Genomic DNA, 23,221 nt, shown 5'->3' on the forward strand with positions numbered 1-23,221 from the left:
TTCATAATTTCATTTTTGAGGGCCTCTTATCTGTCTTTGGTCAACTTCCCCCATCAAAGGTTTGGCCGTAATATCCTATTCATTCTGCTTTTGGAATCCTTTGAAATCCGTGCCTTCAAAATTAAGGCATGCCAGGGGTTAGTTGTATGAACAGTGGCATAAAAATAGATCAATTGGGGAAACGTATAATTAGAAAAGGATATGAACCAGTTATGAAACAAGAGCAAAGGATAACAGACTGAAGGTATTCAGTGCCCGAAGAATGTGAAAAGACAGAAAGAAAGGCTTAGGTATGTCACAAAGTGACACTATGGATACTTTATGGCAAACAGATACAACTCATAAAAAACGAGGAAGCACTGATGGTATTGGAGTAGTTCGTACATATCACATAACAGATCCAATTTATTACAGATGCATTCAAGAAAAAAAGGAAAAGCTGGATAAAGTTTTCACCTGGCTTTGGCACTTCCTATCTCTCTGATCCTTGGTATTCTCATACGTAAAATGAGAGAGACAGACCAGATTACTTCTAAAGGTCCCTTCTTGCTCTAAAAATCATGATCCTATTAACTATAAAATGGAACAGTCATCTTTTGAAAAATAAAATTGGCCACTTGGTGAAAAATAATTTATCAACCGCTTTGCTTTTAGCAGAAACTGGACTTCCAATGCTAGGATGATTGAATCCTCTGATCCCTCATCACTACCATATCAAGATTCCATAGCCAGTTTGTCACCTGCTTCCAAAATTTCTCATCTGTTTCCTCCTGGCTGGGCAGTCTGAAGTTTTCCTTCTATTGATCCTTAGCAAAAACACTCTCTACAATGCTGCCTTCTTCCTGGTTTCCTAATTTCTTCACAGGTACATTATACACACATACATACACACACACACACACACACACACACACACACACACACACACACAGAGTGTATAGCTGTCTCCACTAATAATCCCTGCCCTCAAAGAGTTTACATTCTATTTTATTTTTTGGTCTTTGTACTCTCAGCAACTCTTACTTAGCCTGTTTTTTTTTTTAAACACGCAAAAATATATAGCCTACGGTCACATTCAAAGCATGAGACCTACCTTGCCAATGCCATTAAGTGGCATACCTAGGAAGCTGTGTTTGTCTCTTTTCATCCAGATTTGGAGTTAAAATTTTTCATTATCCATTCTTCAAGAGTTTATGTATAAATAGGACTCCTTGGGTTTGTTTGAAGTGGGGAAAATTTGGTTCTTCTCCCCCACAAGCTATTTGATGGAATCACAGAATGTAATGAGCAAATAACAGATGTAGCAATGTGTTGATATATTTTTTTTAAAGTATAAACATGAGTCTATGCCCAATTATCTATGTATTCACTGTGAAGGCATACTAAAGGGCTGCTGACCATTGACTGGCCAGATAGTGGCTATATCTCTGGTGGACTAAACCTGTCAGCCCAGCTGGAAAGAATAGAGGTAGAGTCAGACCAGGCAGCAGATTTGTGCATGACCACTGTGCCTCTAATCAGGTGAAGAAGGATTAAGGGGCTCTTCTCTCTCTCCTTCCTCCACTAGAGTATTAGCATGGAGCTCCTTCCCTCTGTAGATTCAAGAGAGAATTAACCCTAGTCAAAAGCTAGGCTATAGAGAAGAACAGATCCAGAAAGCCCAATGGTGACACTGCTCCAGAGGCAGAAGGGTGAGGACAGCATTGGAGAAGGGACCACAGGGCCAGAGAGCACCCGGGGATATGAACTGCCTTGGCCACATGGGCCCCTACTTTACGTGAGGGCCTCACCACTAGAGTCTTCTCAGTTTGGGCCCATGCTTCCCATTGATGCTCTGTATGTCTGCCCCAAATTGAAGGGGGCAGGGGACGTTTTGTAGCTACTGCTTTTACTATGCTGTTTGAGTGAGGACCTTTGCTTTGAGTTCACTGTCCATGGCTGATAATAAAGTTGAGCTCATTGGTAAGAGTTCATGAGCTATATTTTCAGAGTACAGACCCACAGAGTACCTTTGAACCCGTGGGAGCAGCTGCCCTCTCAGCAATCCATTAGGAAAACGCAAGTCAACTCCTTTGTATTGCCATATTTCTTCCTATTGTGCTCACTTGTGTGACATGCATTCCATCATTTCTATATTTTAAGCCATTGTCCTAAAACCCAAATCCCATTTCTTTCTCTCAGACACTCTTCTCTTTTGAGAAGACCTAACCCTTAAGCAGCAGCAAGAATATAAGTAACAAATCACACACACTGGGAAAAGCTTTCTCTCTCTGAACACTGGAACTTGCTTAAAGGGGTGAGGAACCTGCAGCCTCAAGGCCACATGTGGCCCTCTAGGTCCTCAAGTGTGGCCCTTTGACTGACTCCAAATTTCACAGAACAAATCCCCTTCATAAAAGGACTTGTTCTGTGAAACTTGGACTCTGTTGTTGTTTCTCCTTCATTCTCAAAGAGGACCATGGCATCATGGATGCCATGACATGCAAGTGAATTGGATTTAAGTGAGGGAGGGCTGTGCTGGGTCACCAGCCACACTTTCTCCTCCAGAGCCATCTGAGTCCAGTGGCCAGATATGGATCAGGACAACTGGAGATGGCCCCGGTGCAGTGGGGGACCTGGGCCTTTTTAAGCTAAGGTCTTTCCCAGGTCTCAGTTTGACTGAGGCAATGCCTATTCATCAGCTTAGGAAAGACTAGTCTGCTGCAGCATTAGCAGGAATGAGAGCCTAAGAGAGCTTTTCCTTGTTAAATAAGCAACAAGTCCTGCTCTTCAAATCTAAGCCCATTGGAAGGAAGGCAGACCATTCTGACATTCATTTGAGAACAAAAGCATGCGTGCGTATGTACATACATATGTACATGTGCATTATATAACATACACATATACACACCTGATGCCTTTTACTAAGTTTTACAAATACTATCTTATCAGTTTACATTCCTTTTTGTTTACAAGGGACTAAAAACTTCAAAAATGTAACTTGTTGCTGGGGGAGACTAGAGTTTATTACCAAGTAAATACTTTACCACTCCCCAGCACCTGATATGGGCTAGCTCTGCTCTTTACATGGGAAACATCACCCCAGTTTCACCAAAGAAATAAAACTAAAGAAGCTGCCTCCTCCAGGACTCGGACTTAGTCAAAAGGCTACACCCAAGGACCTAGAAGGCCACATGGCCTCAAGGTTGCAGGTTCCCCACCCCTGCTTCTAAGCTATAAAAAGGGGGGAAAGCCTCAGTTTCCCCACATATGGGGGAGGAAAAAGAAAACAACTGTGGGAGTAAAATGAATTCACCAACCCTCTCGTGCTTAGTTTTTCGCTCTGTGGGGTAAAAGGACAAAATAAGAAGGGGCAAGTCTTTCTGTTCCTTTATCCCATCTCACCTTGCATCATGCTGCCCTTCTTTCAGGTATCTGGAGACCTGAATCCTCAGTGCCCTGGACACTGTGAGGCCTGGAGTACAGACCTATCTGTGTGCTTGGTCTAATCCAGCTGCTTTTCCCATCTCTGTTTATTTTTTTTTTTCAGTGTCAATTCCAAGTCCTCTGGAAGCACATGTAGGGCAGTAATGTACAGAATTCAAATGCAATGGAAGAGAGGATTTTAGAAATGATTCCAGAATTTTTCCATTTTGTCTGTCTGTTGTCCCTTTTTCAGTTTGATTCTTAAATGTCCTTTGGATGATTTCACCTAGTTTGGTCTCTTGCCAAACTGGTTTTTAATTTTCCCCTCCAGTTTTACATGGCAATTCTAACCGTCTTCACAGGCGAGAGACTGGATAAAAAATGACTATCGCCCATACTGTGACGTGCAGTTCAACAGACAACTGGTCAAGTTTGTTTATCTGTCCCTCCGTCTATCTACACACACATGCACGCCTGGATCAGATACCACAAACGGATGCTGAGCTGGGTCCAGAACAATACAGGGAGAAAGAGGGCTACATTAACTTTGGGCTTGGTTCTTTTCAGGACCCCAAGCTTCTGAATGCAACAAAAACCCATTCACACAGGCACTCTTCTGATGATGTCACACGGATGGCTGCAAGGCACTAGACACCACAGTCTCTGAAGAATGAAGGTACAGTTCCCCAAAAAAGCAACGAAGAGGCACATACCAGCATGACTGAGTCACAACATATCATAAGCAAAGAATTACAGAGAAGTCATATAAAGGATATTAGGGAAATACACGGCTCAAAAAAAAAAAAGATGGCTGGGTCAGCTGGAGACAGCTGACGGGCAGTACACATGCTTGAGTGGTATCCATCCAATGTCAAGGAGACATAAAGAAGGCTCCCAGCACATGTGGAGGGATCTCCTGAGGAAGACATGCATGAGAACTGAATAGGATGGGCAGGTATGAATGGATTTTAATCTTTGATGTTGTAGGGAATAATCACATTGATGAGATAATTAATTCATTGGAATACTGGAGTATTATTTCCCTACCACCACAAGCCCCACTGGCCATGCTAGACAAGATTCTTTTTCATGTCGTTCAGGGGTTCTTAACCATTTTGGAGTGTTATGGGCCCTCCGGGCAGTATGGTGAAGTCTATGCATAGACAAGAATAAATTTTTTTAGTGAGGCAACTGGGGTTAAGTGACTTGCCCAGGGTCACACAGCTTGTAAGTGTTATGTGTCTGAGGCTGTATTTGAACTCAGGTCCTCCTGAATCTCTATCCACTGTGCCACCTAGCTGCCCCAAGAATAATTTTTTAAATGCATAAAACACGCCTGATTACAAAGGAAGTCAATTGCACTGAAGTAGAAAAATAATCTTTGCCATCCCCTTAAGTCTATCCCCTTAGGGGAGCCTGTGGAGCCCAGGTTAAGAACCTCTGATATAGACTACTTATAAATATTAGAGGTAATAGTTTGCTTCAATAATCACTTTATAATTCACATGTACTTACTTATAAGAATAATTAGGATGAGAATTTAGGCATCTTAATATCTGAGGTACTTCATAATCCACCATAGTTTGAAGCTGACCATCTCCTACACCATCCCGATACACAAAAATAAACTTAGGTAATGGACACTGTTTATTGTTTTTCTTCCAGGCACCTAATGCAGCTGAAAAGATATCAAGAAAATTAAGATGAACTGTAACCTGAAAAAAACATCCTTGGTTCTAATTGTGAAAGAACATTTGTTAGTGGTGCTGCTTGTAACATTGCTCAACTTAAACTAATCTTTCATTGCTTGCTATCTTGGCAAAGGGGGAGGGGAGAGAGGGAGAAAAAAAATTTGGAACTCAAAATCTTATAAAAGTGAATGTTGCAAACTATATATGCAATTGGAAAAAATAAAATACTTTAAAATGAAGGGGGGGGAGGAAATAAACTAACCTTTCTTAAGATATTGGTAATTAGGCACTGAGAAACTTACTTTCTAAGCAAGACATGAGGCCATCTAGAAACTCCTGCCCTGGCTTTTGAAGGAAACACCAAGAATACCACCTGTTAAGAGGGAAAGAATCAAATTCACATAAACTTGATTTTTCTACAATATAATAATAATTATTACAATGCAACAGCATTATATAATATTCCACATTATAATATAATATAATGGTAATTATAAGTAGCATTTATTTATATAGGGCTTTAAGGTAGCTTAGCATAACTGTTTCTAGAAGACAAGATTGTATTTGGGGTTCCTGTCTCATTGGAGAAGTTTAATAGAAAGTGGACATTGGGCTGTAAAATGAGACTTTATGTCCCAGTACCTATATATCTCTATGCCCATTTCTCCTGAGGCTGCTAGATGGGGTAATGATACAGCATGGGGCTTGGAGTCAGGAAGACTCATCTTCTTGAGTTCAAATCTGTCCTCAGACACTTACTAGCTGTGTGACCCTGGGCAAATCACTTAACTCTGCTTGGCTCAGTTTCCTCATCTATAAAATGAGGTGGAGAAAGAAATGGCAAACCACTCCAGTATCTTTGCCAAGAAAACCCCAAAATTGGGTCATGAAGAGTTGGAAATGACTTAATAACTATGTGTGTGTATGTATGTATGTATTTTTACTAGCTTTAAAATGCACGAAGACTTTGGGAAAACACTACATTATCTCATTTGGTCTGTGTAATCATCCTATGAAGGAAGTGGCTATCAGTACCCCCATTTTACAGATAAGTAAACTGAGGCTGACAGAGGATAAGTGACTTGCCCAAGGCCACATAATTAGTCAAAGTCTGAAGCAGGATGCAAACTCAGGTCTTCCTGTTTGGGCCCAGCATTCTATCCACAGTATCACCTAGCTGCCCTCTTATGAGGTATTATTTCTCATAATAGCTGTTATAATTCTACCTAAATGAGACTCTCTTCCTTCATATTTAAAGAGTCTGATTTCATCCATATGGATACACTTCTCACTTATACACATCACAATATATTCCCCAATTCCCCCCCACCCGTATGCCTCAGCAGAGGGTTTCATGAATTGTTGCATTCCTAGTGCCCTCCCCAAATCACCCATGCGATCAAAGTCTTTACAACCAGGGAGTACTTGCCAGAAACTTAGGCTGTGCTGGGGCAGGTTACTTCATTCTTATGAGGAGGCATCCAAGTGGTACATGCAGAACATTTTGAGAGACATTTTCTACATGGATGTCCAAGTTAACGAGAAAAACCCATAATGATCTGCTTTTGAGAAAGCTCTAACTTATCGGGAATGTGTGAAGTCTACAATACCACTGAACATAAGCAACAACCCAGTTTATGTGTTTCCATTCACTTACTGCTTTTTGAGAAAAAAAACACTATTATCCACATTTCTCTTAATTTATTTTAAATTTACACAATAAGAAAAGAAAAAGGAACATTTTATAAACTTAAATACAAAAGAAAAAAAGAAAAAGCATTGCCATGTGCACATCAGAATGTAAGAAAGGATTCAAAATACACAGCAAAAAATTTCCACTTCAAGAAAACCTATATAATAAATACTACACATTGTGTTGAGAGCTGTCCATCTTTTCTTTGCTTCCTTGTTAAGTTTTCTTTCATTCTCTGCTGTGCACTTTTTACTTTCTTCTTTTTTGCCCCCTTCCTCCCTCCACCAAGAAGGCTACAATTAAGCATGGATATGTGTGTGTACGCACGTGTATGTACATGTGTGTATACACACACAAATATACACATATATATGTATACTTACATACATATACTTAGGTGCCTATATTCATATTCAGATATATATTCATATGCATCTATGTAAGACTGTACTATACTAGTTTGTTCTCTGTTCCTCTAATTTTCCTCCATAAGTCCAAGTCTTTCCATATTTTCCCCCAAGTCCACCAATTCATCATTTCCTACACTACAGCAATATTCCAACCTTGTACTGTCTAGTTGTTTTAAATTGTCTAAAGCAATATTAATATGGCTGACAAATAGTGCAGTTTCCCTATTCTTCTCTTCTGATTAAATCTATTTTACCTTTAACCTTGTTTGAGATCATGATTACTATTGTTTGTTTCCCTAATAAATTCTACTCCTGATCTTTACATTTGTGTGTATTTCTTATTTCCTACTCTTCCTGACCCCTCTACTTTACTTCTACCCACTGCCCTGCTCTCTCCTATTACTTAACAGACCCCCTCCAAAGATCCCTCCCTTATCCTGTCGTCTCTATATCAATTTAGAAGACTTTTATAGCCTTCCACATATACGGTATTTCCTCTTTATCTTGGTCCCATTAGCCTAGACACCCTTCTATACTCTTCCCATCCCATTCCCTTACCTTCTCATTTCTTTATAAATGTAGAAGACTGTTATTCCCTTTAAATTTATGTTTTTCTCTCTTTAACCCAGATCTGATATGAGTAGGATTCCCTCCAAAAATCCCTCCCTTATCCTCTCCCTGCCCCTTATCCCTTCAGCCTTTTCTTTCTGAATTTAAGACTTCTGTATCCATATACACACACACACACACACACACACACACACACACACACATATATATTCCTTCTTTAAACCATTCCCAATGAGTAGAGTTCCAGAACTACCAGCCCTCCTCCCCCATCTAATTCTTCTGTGTCAATTCTTCCTCATGCCTCATTTGTATAAGATAATTAACTCTTTTTATCTTTTCCTAAATAGTTTCACTTTTTTAGAATCACGTCATACTCAGATCTATCCCAATCTTTCTTTTGTACTACCCAATTACTAATCACAGTCTTACACATACATTTCATATTTCCTCATATAAAAAGTAAAGTCCGACTTTGAGTCCCTTGTAATGAATCTTTGATGTGCACCTTATTTCTCTTGGATGTTGCACATCAAATTTTCTATTGATTTCAGTTATTTTTGCAACAAAATTCTGAAAGTATGGCAATTCGCTGAATGTCTTTTTTTCCATTCAGGATTATGTTTAACTTTGCTGGGTATGATGTTTTCAGCTGCAACTCCAGCTCTTTTGCTCTTTGATACATGCTGTTCCAAGACCTGTGGTCTTTTAGTGTCACTGCTACTAGGCCTTGTGTGATTCTAATTGTGGCGCCACCATATCCGAGTTGTTTTTGTTCTTGTTTCTTGTAATATTTTCTCCTTGAGATGGGGGTTTCAGAATTTGACTATGATATTCCTGTAGGTTTTTCTTGTAGGATCTCTTTTCAGGTAGTGACTGGTGAATTTTTTTTTTTATTTCTACTTTCCCCTCTCATAACACTTCTGGCCGATTTTCTTTATTTATTGTTTTATTGTATCAAGACTCTTTTTTTGATCATAGCTTTCAGGTAGTCAAATTATTCTTATTTTCTCTTCTTGAGCTGTTTTTGAGATCATCTGTTTTCTTATGAGAGGTTTCACATTCTCTTCTATTTTTTCATTCTTTATATTTTGTTTTATTATTTCTTGGTCTCTTATAGCTTCACTGGCTTCCCCTTGCCCAATTCTAATTTTCAAGGAGTCATTCTCTTCAAGATTCTGGATCATCTTTTCCAGTTGGTTGACTTTCTTTTCGTAATTTTGTTTTTCTTGGATTGTTCTTTTTTTCTATATATTTCCTCAATCTCTCTCACTGGATTTTTAAAGTCTTTTTAAAGTTCTTCTATGAATTCTTCTTGGGCAGGTGACCAACTGACATTACTCTTTGGGGTAGAAGAGGCTTTTTTTTTTCTTCAGTAACCTCCTATGAAGATGAATAACCCTGGTCTTCTCTATTCCCATAGTAACTTTCTATAGTTGAGTTCTCTTTTGCCTGCCTATTTTTTTTCATTTGTAGTAGCTTATTATTGCAATCAGTTTTAGTTGTAGGGTATGGGGGATGGTGCCTCTGGCCTCAGATTCTCCTTCAGTTCTCCTCTGTGGCCTGGAACCAAAACCAAGAAATCCATCTTCCTGTAAGTGCCCACAGTCAGTGGCATTCCCACCCCACTGCTTCTGCACTCATGGGGCATGTGCTGGTTCCTTCTCACCCAGGGCCACGTCTTGGTAGCCTAGCTGGGCCTGGCGTCCCTTATCAGCAGAGGTTCCTTTGATCTTCCCCTGCTCAGACAACTCACTCCCCACACTGAACGGGAGGTAAAAATTCCTGTGGCTGGGACCAAGGCAGCCTCCCAAAACCCACATAGCTCCAGGGCTCACAGCTTGCTATTTCAGTCTAGAGGTGCTTACACTTTACAGGAACCAAACCTCAGTCCTGGGATTTTTCTTTGGATCTTCTCCAGTTGTCTCACTGTTCTGTCCCAACTCTTGTTTATTTTTATCACTCTATGTTTGCCCTGATTTGCTATTCTGTCTTGTGTGGGGGTGGGGAACATGGAGACCTTGGAATTTTCTGACCTACTCTGCCATCTTCCTAGAATCCTCTCCTCCATATTTCTCTATTTCAATTAAAGAAGAAAAACAAACAAAAAAGAATCCTCCCCAGACCCTAAAGATTATATTCTTCATTTTTACCATATCTGATTAATATCAATGGGAGAGGAAATAGAAAAACTTTAAAAAATTAAAGTTTTTATTCAAACCTTTTGTTTTTTTACATCATTATAGTTTCTCCAGTAACAACCCTCCCCCTTCCCCTTCTCAGAGAGCCATCTCATTTAACAGTACTTTTTTAAGAAAAAGAGAAAAAAATCAGCATAACTGACCAATATATCAAATAAGTTCGAAAACAAAGGACTTTCCCACCCCTGTAAATGGGTATGAGAATGTCAATGAAGATACTTTCAATGAAATCTAGTGGTCATGTGAAATAAGGAAAGAGATCTAGGTCACAGAAAAAAATCTCTCTAATCTTGCCTTCTTGACATTCAAGTCTCTAGAATCCCCTTGGTTTTTGATCCAAACAGAACTCAAACTAAAAAGCTTTGTAAAATTCATTTATATCTACCAAGTCCTACTCACTTAGTCAATGATGTATCCAGGCTAGCAACAAATCCTGCAACTGACTCACATCCTGATGCGGTATCATGATAACAGTCAATACCAACGAACATTGCATCAGTGAGCTAAAATGGGAAAAAGGTATATATTCAAATACACAAGAAAAAAATACATGGAAAAATCAAGAAATTTTCTTAAAAATCTATTAATGTAAATCTTGGATGACCCACGATTGAAGGTCTTAAGAAAGGTTTTCTCGATTATCACATGAGCATAAATATTTATCACAGAGCATAAATAAGAGCAGAGTTGCCTACTGTGTTACCTAATAGTCATGTACTATATTACTGTGTGACAGGAAGACCACCTACTCAGTTGGCTTGCATAGGTAGAGCATTCACTTCTCTCTGAATTTCTAAGCTTACAGAAGAAAATTCCTAAATTCCATCAATACTATGGCTCAGAAATATTAAAACTCCCAAATATGCCTAAACTACAACCAAAACCATCAATTTATAAATATTTACAAAATGACATTTACAAAACAAAGAGACATTCCAATAAAGTACAACTTACAGGCATAGAAATTTTCCAAAGATGTCCTCCAATCTTGCAATTCATTTGCAGGGCCAGTCTGGTAACAACTGACAGGAGAATCTGGGGCCTGTTTAAGGTTTCAGCTACTATGCACTGACTGGGAACTGGGTGGGTTACACATAGGTATTTTTTAATAGCATCATACTTGTCTTTTTTATTATTGGGCAGCAGACAAACAGCCTTGAAAACAAAAGACAACTCCTATCACAAAGAGTCATTCATTAAACAAGCATGTATTTAGTTCCTATTGTATACAAGGCATTGTACAATGCACTGGAGAGAGGCAAGAAGGTGAAATGAAGACTATCACCTGCCTTTGAGGGGCTTATGCTCTACCAGAAGAACACAGAATTGGGATAGATATGTAAGTACAATGTAATTTGGCTAGAGGGAGCCTTCCAATGACTAGGAAGATCAGAGAAGGCTTCCAGGAGAAAGTTGAACCTAAGGTGAATTACAAAGGAAGTTAATGAATTAAAGAGGTAGAAATAAGAAGAGAATCTAATGCAGGCATGAAGGATGGCTTGTGCAAAGCCTTGAAGGCAGAAATGGAATGCAATGAATAGAGGTAGTATAGAATTGACATAAAGGATGATAGCATCGTCAAGAGAAATAGGGAAGATTAGAGGAAGCAGAGGTTTAGAGGGCAAGAAAATGAGTTATTTTAGACGACTGAGTTTGAGATGTCTATGAGATATTCATTTGGAAATGTCTAACAACTATGGTTCAGGAAAGAGATGAAAGCTAGACATATAGCTCTGAGAGTAATCTGCATAGAGATAATCTCACTCAGGGAAGACGATGATTGAATTTAGTACCTTCCATGTGCTAGGCACTGTGCTAGGTCCTGGGAATGAAAAGACAAAAGCAAAATAATTCCTTTCTTTAAGGAGCTTACTGGGAAGGCCAACATGTATCTGTAATTATATATGAAAGACAAAATTAACACATGGTAAGAGTGTGGAAGGAGAAGAGGACTCAGAATAGAGCTGTGGAGGACATCTGTGATTAGAAGGCAGGACATGGATAACCATTTAGCAAAGGAGAATCAAGGGCGATCAGCCAAGTGTCAAGAAAGCAGGAGAAAGAAGTATTAGAAAAACTGAGGGGCAAAAGAAATCCCAGGAATGTGTCAAATGCTACAAAGAAGACAAGAAAAATGAGGACTGGGAAAAGGATACTGGATTGGGAAATTAAGAAATCACTGGTAACCTTGGTGAGAGCAATTCCAATTGAGTCTCAGCTCACAAGTCCCACTGAAAAGGGAGAAGTCTGTGGGAGGCAAAGTGGAATTGAAGAGGTTGGCTGTAAAAGGGAAGGAATATGGAAAATAATAACAATAACAACAACATTTACAGAGCACTTTAAGATTTGCAAAGGACTTTACAAATATTACCTGGTTTTATCTTCAAGACAACCCAGGCAAGTAGGTGCTATTATTATCCCTGAAGCAACTGAAGCCTTTCCCCCTCTAGCACTTAGCACAGCATCTGGCATACAGGTGCTCAATAAATACTTATTAACTGACCGAGACAGAGGTTAAGTGACTTGCCAATGTCAAACAACTAGCAAATGTCTAAGGCTAGATTTGAACTCAGGTCTTCCTGATTCCACCGCACCCTCTACATACTAGAAGACTAGAAGTGTGAGGGGATGGTATAGATAAATGAAAGTTTATTCCTGGAAGCTATGCCTCAGTTAAAATAGTAAAAGATGATGTTAGCTCTTTGTTTGCCATATTGGATCTCACTCATGTTGATCTTGTAGCGTTCTAAAACTCCTTGATTGCTAGCGCCCTCCTTCTGAGATTCCCTCCCATTTACTACCATCTCCTTAATTATCTTGGCCATCAACTCATTTTTGGTCACTTGTATTTTGTACTTTGAAGTGCAAACAACTGTTTTTTTTTCTTCTTGGCAAAAAAAACTGAAGTAAGAATAACTGCACAGCTCTGCCTTCTATCAGATGTCAGTTACCAGCTAACACCTGTACTATAGTTCCATCTACCCTAGGAAGAGGTTCTAGTCTTTCTTTGCTTATTTTCCCCAGTATGCCAAAAAACATACACTCTGTAATTTTTTCGTTGTCCTTAGTTTCCCTCCATATCCTTAGTTCATTCTAATCTTTAGTATTCCTGACCCAGTCTCTAAAGGGTTGTTCCATGCTCTACAGTCATCTGTTGTTTCCTGGCTTTTCTTTCACCTTCTATCTCATTTCACTAGAGAGTTCCCTGTGTATCCAAATAGGTCTCTTCCACCAGTTCCCACTTTTCCTTCTCAATGGAACTGCTTCCCTCTGTGCCTTCAGAATTTTATTCTTGAGCACCTATCATTCCACCTGAGATGACACCCCCCAGTGAATTTTAGGCCATGAGAGTCTACCTCTTCTTCTGAGCTTCCTGAAATCTGTTTTTTTAAAGTCTAACATGCATGTCAGACTATATCCAGCTCTCCTTTCTTCTATCACAAAATGTAGGAGTGAAGGTCACCCTCCCACCCCCAGGTTTCTATCACTTCTGCCTCAACACTTAGCACATTCTTACAGGACTAGGCTATATTTTGTCTTCAACTTCCACTACCTGCCTTTGCTTGCATCTTCTTTGCATGTAGTATAGAATTGATGCATGTCTTTTTAAAATCCACACTGACTAATAAGTATCCTGTATATGCTCAATCTCTTTAGGCAACTCTTACTTTTCTCTAATTTATTCTCAAAATTCAGGATACAAATTGTCTTTTGACTTCAAGGTCAAGTACACTGTAACATCCTGATGCCTTCAAACAGCTGAAGGATTGCCACACAGAAGAAGGGCTTAACTTGTTTTCTGAGGCTCAAGACCACAGAATTAGGCACAAATAGAAACTGGAAAGGCAATTTCCAGCTCAATATAAGGAAAACCATCCACCCAAGTCTTACCCCAATGGCTCATTTTGGCATGAAAGTGGCCTTGGATTTTCTAGTAGCTAAATTTTATATACAACACTCACATATCCTAAATGAGATTAATGGTTTCAAGGAGGGAGACTTATAATGACTATAAGCTGAAGACCAGACTAGGTAAATTCAGAGAGGTTCATCACCACTTTGGCTACAGGGCAATGGAATTGTGACCACTGCATTTCTCAAAGACCATCTACTAAAGAACAGAGAAGTTAAGACAGTTAAGAGGTATACTGATATAAGTGTTGATGAAATTAGAAATCTCAGACAACTAAGAGAAAAACCTTGAAACCATGAGATCTCTCTGAAAGTAGAAAGGGCCGTCTCTGGAATTAAGGGATTCTCTATTACAGCCAATATTTGAACAGAGACTATTTTGTCCTACTTGTTAAAGATCATACAATCAATACGTAAAGCTGGCAGAAACCAGCTCATCTAGTCCAGCCCTAATGTTTTACGGATGAGAAGTGAGGCCCAGAAATGCTTTATGACTTGACCAAGATCACAGAGGGGATTGGCAGAATGAAGACTCAAGGCCAGGTCTTTTGACTCCAAATTCAGCCCTGTCTCCATTGCACCACATAAGCTCTCACATTACAGGAAGAAGTCTTGCTGAGGTACAGATTTTATTCTATAACCTAAGAGTTCTTTCTATTCCCCCAGAATCATCCTGAGATAAAAATTATCCAAGAGTCCATTAAGTACGACTGTCAATCACCAGAAACTATCAGAGATAGCTGCCTACAGATTTTATTACACCCAAAGCATAGGCTCATCTGTGTTTAAAAAAAAAAAGTCAGAGAACCCAGGGCATCAGCTTCAGTAACCTACACAGAATTCCACATAGAATGTGGATATGTAAGCAACAGAGAGAAAGAGAATTTTACAGAAAGCAGGAGGGGAAAAGCAAGGTATATATGTCTGGAAACAAGTGACAGCAAATCAAAACAGGAGTTGTGGCTTCTTTCCCTTCTTTGATTCTGCAAGTATCATGACCTTCAGGCTTTCAAGAACAGTCTGGAAGCTCAAAATAGAGACTGGGCAATGTGTTCTTATCATAGTGGCAGCAAGAGGCCTGAGCTAGAAATTCTCCTGCCAAAAGCAAAAGCTCACACATGTGAATCTCCAACCACATTCTTATACATCTAATTGGTGTTTTTTACTCAAGGTACTTTTATATAAGTTATCTGGCAGGCATTTCCACAGGCAGATACAAGTATTGGGAAGTACTAATTGTCACAACAAAGAAAATTAATACAATAATTACTGTATTATAAAACAGAAGTTTTTCAAAACTGCCTTGATCCATACTGTTCTTGGCAACAAAACCCCAAATGTCCTAGCTAGATATCCTTTTCGTGTTTAATCTCTTTTAGACCCTTCCCTAACATCCCAATGCAATTCAGGTGCTGAGTAATATTAGTGGTTTGATTGAACACATATGCAACACAGTTAATATCCATTTAAATAATAGATTTCTTATCCTGTCATCCTAGGTTTAATCATCTACTTCATGAAGTTATATGCTTCTGAGAAGCATTTTCCCTTGGAAATTCTGTATCAAAGGCATCCATCCTTGACCACTGTACACAAATTGTCTAATTTGGTCCACTTAAATTCAGAAACATGTATTCCTGGTGTCTTTAACTGGGATGTCAGTTAACAATATTGGAATGGACCTTATTTCTAAAGCAGATTTGTGGAGGGGTTTCTTCCAGTAAATCAACTTTCTAGGTTCTAGGCAACTTGTAGAATTTTCTTGGGTAATGTTTCTTAAACTTGCTAGTGATAAGATTACAATTTAGTAGGGTCTTACAAAACCTAATCACATTGGCCTTTCTTAGGCCTTTCCAGGAAACTCAGATTAAACCTTATGGAGTGAACCTTATAAATATCAGAGCTGTAGGGAAGACATCAAATTAAACTAACTCATCTGATAATTTGAAATTTGGAGAGTTTAAGTTTTCACATAATATTTGTGCTTTATATCTTTACCTGAATTCTATATATGGTATGGAGATTATCTATAGAGTATATACAGATATACAGAATTTTACAGAAAGTAAGAAGGGAAGGGAAACGTATATATGTCTGGAAACAAGTAACAGAAAGAGGAAGATAAGGACACCTTTCAGCTGGTCAAAACAGGAGCAGTGGCTGCTTTTCCAGTCTTGATTCTGCAAGTTTTATGACCTTTGCTCTTTCTGAAACAATATCTGGAAGGTCAAAATAGAGACTGGGGCAGTGTCCTTTTCTTATCATAGTGATGGCAAGAAGTCTGAGCCAAATATTCTGACACAATCCCATTCTTGGAAGGGAACCCTTAGAGTTTATAAACTCTTAACAGGATTTTAAAATAAAAGCAGATAACCAACCACCCCTAGAGACTCAGTAAAATTATAAGGCAGTGTGGTGGCGTAGTGGATAGCTTGGGACCCAGAGTCAGGGAGACCCAAGTGCAAATATGGCCTTAGTCCCTTACTAGCTGCATGACTCTAGGCAATTTAACTTAACCTCTCTAAGCCTAAATTTCCACAACCATAAAATACGAAGAACCTACCTAACACCCACCTCCTAGGGCTGTTGTAAGGATAAAATAAGGTACTTGTAAAGTGTTTTATAGAATTTAAAAAGCATTCTATAAATGCTAGCTCTCATTTCAGGAAAGAAGAACTCTTGAATTGAGTCCTAAAGAATGTATATGATTAGGAAAAGGAACTTATGTATACAGATTTACAAATTGGCCCCCAAAATAGCAGGAAAGAAGGCAAAACCTAGACAAACCTCAACCCTGAGTTTGGGTACGAGTTCAAATAGCAGCTTATATGGCACTGAGGTCCTACTCTAGAACAATAATCAATAAGGATGGATCAATACGAGGCAGAAAATGGAAAGTCTTAAACCTTATACCATAGCAAGACTGGAATCTTATACGTGGAAGAGATACTAGGAGTTTATCTATTCCAATTTTCTATTCAAAGCTTTGAGCCAATCTGCCAGATCACTGACAGATGGTCTTTATGGTGCTGCTTCAACACCTGCAGCAAATAGAAGCTTATGGTTAAATAAGGAGCAATGTGGTATAGCCCAAAAAAGGACTAGACTTAGAATCAGGTGAGACCTGTTATCACCTCTGGTACTTACTTACCCAGGTGATTGTGCTCAAGTCACCTGACTTCTGAGTTCCATTTCTCTCCCCCTTTCTTATTTGGGTATAGCACCTATTGAATTTACCTCAAAGGGTGATTTGAGGAAATAAAAAAAAATAGCTTTTTAAATGTCCAAGGGCAGCATCAATGTCAACTACTACTGTTACTATAAGCCAGCCAATTCTACAGTTGAATAAATTTTTAGAAATTTGGCCTCTCTGGCCTCCTGATCCTAATTTGGCCCTATAGTATTCAATTACATATAACAAACTTCACAAAGTACCTAGCCTCATACTAAACCATTGGGAGAGATACAAAGTCTTAATAAAATAGGGTTTCTGTCCACACAGACAGAATCTATTGGAAGGATTATAAAGAATTTATATATGAGTCATTATTTCAAGTTATAGTTAAATAAAGAGACGCCAAGAGACTCGGAACTTAAGATCCTTACAGCCTGAGGGTGGAGGAGAAACATCAGAGAGAAGGCAGAATTCTAGCTGAACCCAGAAGGACAGGTAGAGATTCAATAGCATATGCAAAAAGAACAAAAGGAGCAAAGCACATGTTATGTTTGGGAGAATACATGACAATGTGGTAAGGATGGGGAGGTAAAAGGATTCCAGATTAGAAGGTCTTCTCCAAACCTGACATTCTATCTCCTTTTTTCCTGTATTGACCCAAGCCATCCCCCATTCCTGGAATGTTCTCCTTCCTTGTCCCTGTCTTTCAGAATCCAGCACCTTCATTCCAACTTCAGCCCAACTGACATTTCCTTTACAAAGTCTTCCCTCATTCCTCCAGCCATTAGCTCTCTCTCCCTCTGCTTACATGTACGTGACTGTGGTATAGCCTTCTCCTCCTAGCTCCCCCAACACACCCACCACAGAACACAGGCTCGGGGGGGGGGGCACTGCCATTTTTGTTTTTGCACCCCCAGTGTGTCATTCTTAAGTCTCTGGGCGTGAAATCATAGGAGGGCAGCTGAGTGGAAACTGCTCTGTAGCCAGCTGGAAATAAAGAACCAAATACTTGCTATTTCAGAAGTGAACAACTGGCTACTTACAATCTGAGTCTGTGGTGTAATATTTTTCTCCAAGACTTTAAGATACTCTTCAATTTTATCCTCTACTGGACACCTAGGAAGGAAATAAATACATTTTCTCATTGTATTCAGAAACTGGTAGCCAGCTCAAGCTATATCATTCACAGAAGCTTAAAAAGGTTTCATATAGTGATGAGCTCAGCACATTAAATGGAAACAGAAAGAATGCAATACAAAAAAGTATCAAAAATTAAAATAGTCAAAAGGAACCCAGAATGGCTAAAAATATTTGTTAAAAATGTCAACAGAAAGGAGGGGGAAAATCTTCCAATCGCTTACCAGGTCTTATCTACAAAAATGTCTGGTACTATATATTCAGAACTTTTCTTACTTTCAAATCTCTTCCCTTCACCATCAGCACACAATTCACAGATTTTTATCATATATACTTACATTTATGTACCACTTTCTGATATTTTTATTCTAATAGAAGGAATTGTTTCTCCATCCTTAATAAATAAAATGTTCTTCCTATCTACTATGGCAGAGGTGGCATACTCCCAGCCACCAGCCAGCTCTCCATTGCTGTCCCAACCAGATTAAAATCTGATTGGGAAATGTTCAGCAATGTAAATAAAAACACAATACAACCTAGTGTTAATTTGTGGATTTCTAAGTTAATATCGAGTTCGACACCACTGATCTAGGGAATAGTTTTCTTATTATTAGCCTCTGGCCAAAAGCAACCAAATTTGATCTGCTAAAGGGCATTGACCTACCAAAGGTTATATAGTAACAGGCATTATAGTTAACTGAAAACTGGATCTTTTTCTCAGTATTTCTATTTAATCAGAATCTGGCTATTTACCGAGAAAGGGATTGGCTGTAAACCACTAACCTATAGATTTTACATTTGGGGTTTCCTTGTAATTCTCAGGATCAAAGTTTAAGGACCTTTACCAAACAAAGGCATCATTCTAAATTTTTTCTCATCTACTTGTAGCTAGCGTTCCCCTGCATGCTGGAAGCAACTGGTGTAATGGCAAGGCTGGTCACCGTTAAGGCCTGCACTCCAGTCCAGGTCTACTGACTCCCAGCTCTGACACTGGTAGTATTATCCTTGCCAAGTCACTGAAGTTATAATTTTCCTTCCTATAAGATGGGGATAATATTTGTTTTGCTTATTAATTAGGGATTCTGTGAAAAAGGTACCTTATATATTTGAGTGCTACGTAAACGTGCACCCTTATCAATGTGAGTTCATAGAAGTTTCTCCCTAAAGTCCAAGAACTGAAATTCCTGGTATTTCTGCTATTTAAAAACTTTGTTTTAGTCTTTGGATGTGTGCATGTGACCACCATGAGTGGTATTTTCTTGGGGTACTGGCTCATGTACATTGTTACACAGGTAAAAATCCAGGTAAGGAGTTTAAATAAACCTGGAGGTCAAGATTTGAGTTTATCACCAGGTGGGGCTTCATTCAGGATAAGCCTGTCAGCCACAGGGCCTGATAAAGAGAAATGGACTCAGGGTAAAGAGATCTACATCTAGATACATATATACATACACATACATATATGTGTTTTCACATATGTATATGTGTGAACAGACAGTATGTGTACATACACAATACATATTTGGAAATGGGGTCAATGTAGGAAATTGGCTTGATTATGAAAGTTCTATATATACACATATACACATAAAAATGGAGTGTATATATGTATGTGCGTGTGCGTGCGTGTGTATTTATTGTTTGGCTTGACTGAAAGTTTGTAACGAGAGTTGTGTTTTTCTTGCTTTATTGGGGGGGAGAGAGGAAAGATAAATCTCCATAAAAATAAAGAATTTTATTTTTAAAAAGGTAGGTCTCTCCTCTATTCTCCATTCCTCTCCTCCTTCTCTTTTTTATCCCCCATCTTCCATCTTCCTTCCCATCTCTACCTCTTCTTTCCCCCTTCTCACTCTTACCCTCTCCTCCCTTCACCTACTCTGTCCACCTCTCCCTCTCATTTGTTCCCTCTTGAGTGTTCTGAGCAAATGACCACACATCCTCTGTTTCAAAGGAATAGAGAGAAGAAACTTTCACTTCCCTTTCTCAGGAAAAAGTAAGGTGGAAGTAATAATGATTACAACTGTCCACCCCCCAATCACAGCTCCAGCCTTGAGCAGGATTCAAAGCAGCTCCCAGCCTTTATTAGATTCAAGACTATAGATACTGATGCATCTTTTCTTTGCATCCCCAGTCATGGGTATTCTTAGGTCCCATGACTTCTGTTTCTTCTCTTGCAATCCAGAAGTCCAAATGAAAGCAAGAGGTCACAAAGCATATAAGTTATCCTTTATCCTGTCCTCTCACAAACACAAAGGAGAGCACCCAAGCCCAAGAAGATTGCTAGCACCAAAGTTTCAGTTAATAAGCCCAAAGGTGCAGCCAAGAAGGCCAAGAAACGGAAGACTATTAAAGCTAAACTAGTGAAGACATTTAAGTCCAAAACCAAGTTTAGCACCAAAAAAAAAAAAATCTGCCGAAGTCCTTCCTCTTGGATCCTCCTTTGTTTTTCTTTTGTAAGATGTCAAAAGTCAAATTTACTGAGTACAGAATCTGAGACAGTTTGTGGCTACTGAAGTGAAGGAAAAAGAACAAGCAGATGTTGAGAAAAAACAGGCATAAAAATCACCTGACGGTCCACATTGGGCACAGGAAAACGAAATTACAATTTATGACTACAGATGTGAGGGTGAGATGAGTACCCTGTTTCAGGTCTAGCGAAGGAAAGATTTCAAAATGCAAGTACTCAAGCTAAGCTGCCTTTTACACAGTAGAGTTTCAGAATTTCCTCTGAATCAGTCTAGAAGGAAAAGAGAGGGAGGGACAGGGGTGAGAGGGGAAAGGGAAGAGGGGGAGAGAAGGAAGGAAGAAAGGAAAGAAGAAAGGAAGTAAGCGATGGAGAAAAAGGAGGGGGGAAGGGAAGGAAGGAAGGAAAGAGAGAAGGCAGAAAAAAGGGAGGAGAAAAGAGAAGGGGAAGGAAAGAGGGAAGAAGGAAAGGAAAGAAAGGAAGGAGGGAGAGAAGGAAAGAAGAGAGGAAGAGAGGTGGGGAGTATGAAGGTAGGGAGGAGGGAAGGAGGGGGAAAGGGAGGAAAGGAAGGGAGGAAAGGAAGGAGGAAAGGAAGGAGGGGGGAAGAAAGAAAGTAACAAAAGATTCCCAGGGGTTATATAAACAACTATGTTTAGAAAACTCCTGCTTAGCAAAGTGGAAGTCATTTGTGGATGGGCTGTCTCAGTAAAGACAGACTGACTTGATAGGATAAGAACAAGAACTCTAGATAGGAGGAAAGCATGCAAATGAGCATTACAGAGTTTCAGAATGGGGAAGGACCTTGTCCAAACTATACCAAAGAAAAGAATCTCTAATACAACACTCCCAACAAGGGGTCATCTAGCTTTTGCTTAAAGAACTCCAGCGAGGAAGGAAACTACCACCTCCCAGGGGGCCCATAACAATGTGCTACAGGTCTCTTTGGGAGGGTTTGTTTGGTTTTTTCCTCCTTTTTATCAAGCTTAAATTTGCCCTTCTGAAACTTCTCCCGACTTTTCCTACAGTTACTCTCTGGAAACCAGAAAAACAAACCTGTTCCACTCAACAATCCTGAGACTATTTGAGTATGCCTCCTCTAAGCCTTCTCTTCTCCAGAATAAGCACCCCTAGTTCCTTCATCTGGCCTTTGGATGGCAAGGTCTTGAGGTCTTTCACCATCCACATTTCCGTCCTCAGGATACTTATCAACATTTTTTCTAATATGTAGTTTTCAGAACTAAAGATGATACTGTCTGACCAGGGCAAAGTATAATGGGACTAATAATACTAATAGTAACATATAGCATTTACATAGTGCTTTAAAGTTTGTAAAGTGATAGATATATACACACACATATATATACACATACATATACATACACATATATACATATATGTATACATATACATGTATACATATACATATACACACATACAGAGAGAGAGAGAGAGAGAGAGAGAGAGAGAGAGAGAGAGAGAGAGAGAGAGAGAGAAAGAGAGAGAGTAACTTATTTGATCCTCACAACCACCCTGGGAGGCAGCTGTTATTATCATCCCCATTTTACAGATGAGGAAACTGAGACAGAGGTTAACTGACTTGCCCAGGGTTACATATCTAAGCAGGTATCTGAGGTAGAATTTGAACTCAGGTTTTCCTATGCTCTATCCACTGTGCCACCTCCTGATTCCTTGATAAAATGCCTCTTACTGTAATCCAAAATTAAATTAGATTCATTTTAGGCACGCAATATGACAAACAGCATGATAAAACTTATTAAGTGCCTACTGTGTGCCGGGTACTGTGGTAAATGCTAGGGATTCAATCAGAAAAAGAAAGACAGAGCCTCTTCTCCAGGAGCTTACCACTGAGTGAGGGAAGAAAAGACACAAAAAGAAGCCGTGGGGGTCGGAAGTGCCCGAGGGAGCCTAGCAGGGACGTGAGAAGATGATGAGGGAGCAGAAACCAAGGAGGGTAGCTGGGGACAAATGAAGAGCTGGTTGTCACTTTGAGCTATTTATAAAAGGCGGCTATGCCAGGAGGTTTTTTTGCCCTGCCTTCCAGCCTTCCAATCACAGAGAAAGCAGAAACTTTGGCTATCTATGAGGTGAGGGCAGCAAAGCTGAAGCAATCTCCATGATGCTGAATTTCCCAGTGATGAATACATCCTGGTTGGGGTGTGATGAAGATGATGATGGCATTCAAGGCCCTTCACAGCCCGGCCCAGCCCCCTTCTCCATTTTCCAGTCTTCTTACACCTTATGCTCTGACATGTACTCTTCGATCGAGTGACACTGGCCTCCCGGCTGCTCCACAAACAAGTCCGTCCATCTCTCAGCTCAGGGTACTCCCTCTGGCTATCCCCCATGCCTGGAATGTGCTCCACTTTAACTATGACTACTGATCTCCAGAGCTTCCTTTAAATCTCAGCTAAAATCCCATCTTCTACAGAAAGCCTTTCCCAACATCTCTTAATTCTAGTGCCTCTCCTTTCTCAATTTCCCCTATTTATCCTGTCTGTGGCTTGTCAGCCTTACTTGTTTACTTGTCTTCACCATTAGATTGTGA

At 39.5% G+C, this 23,221-nt stretch overlaps 1 protein-coding gene across 1 annotated transcript in view; it reads right to left on the reverse strand.

Moving 5' to 3' along the window:
- PIWIL1 (piwi like RNA-mediated gene silencing 1) overlaps positions 1-23,221 on the reverse strand; it is a 75,082-nt gene that overhangs the window by 16,742 nt on the left and 35,119 nt on the right. Inside the window, exons 13-17 of the mRNA XM_078151834.1 lie at positions 18,098-18,170; positions 10,922-11,122; positions 10,367-10,470; positions 5,399-5,469; positions 4,921-5,083 (exon numbers count right to left, since the gene is read on the reverse strand). Of these exons, the coding sequence (XP_078007960.1) occupies positions 4,921-5,083; positions 5,399-5,469; positions 10,367-10,470; positions 10,922-11,122; positions 18,098-18,170 (612 nt within the window). The remainder of the gene's footprint in view (positions 1-4,920; positions 5,084-5,398; positions 5,470-10,366; positions 10,471-10,921; positions 11,123-18,097; positions 18,171-23,221) is intronic.

This window comes from Phascolarctos cinereus, unplaced genomic scaffold, assembly GCF_003287225.1.
Source record: "Phascolarctos cinereus isolate Bilbo 61053 unplaced genomic scaffold, phaCin_HiC Scaffold_4;HRSCAF=312, whole genome shotgun sequence".
In the NCBI taxonomy this organism is placed as follows: Eukaryota; Metazoa; Chordata; class Mammalia; order Diprotodontia; family Phascolarctidae; genus Phascolarctos; species Phascolarctos cinereus.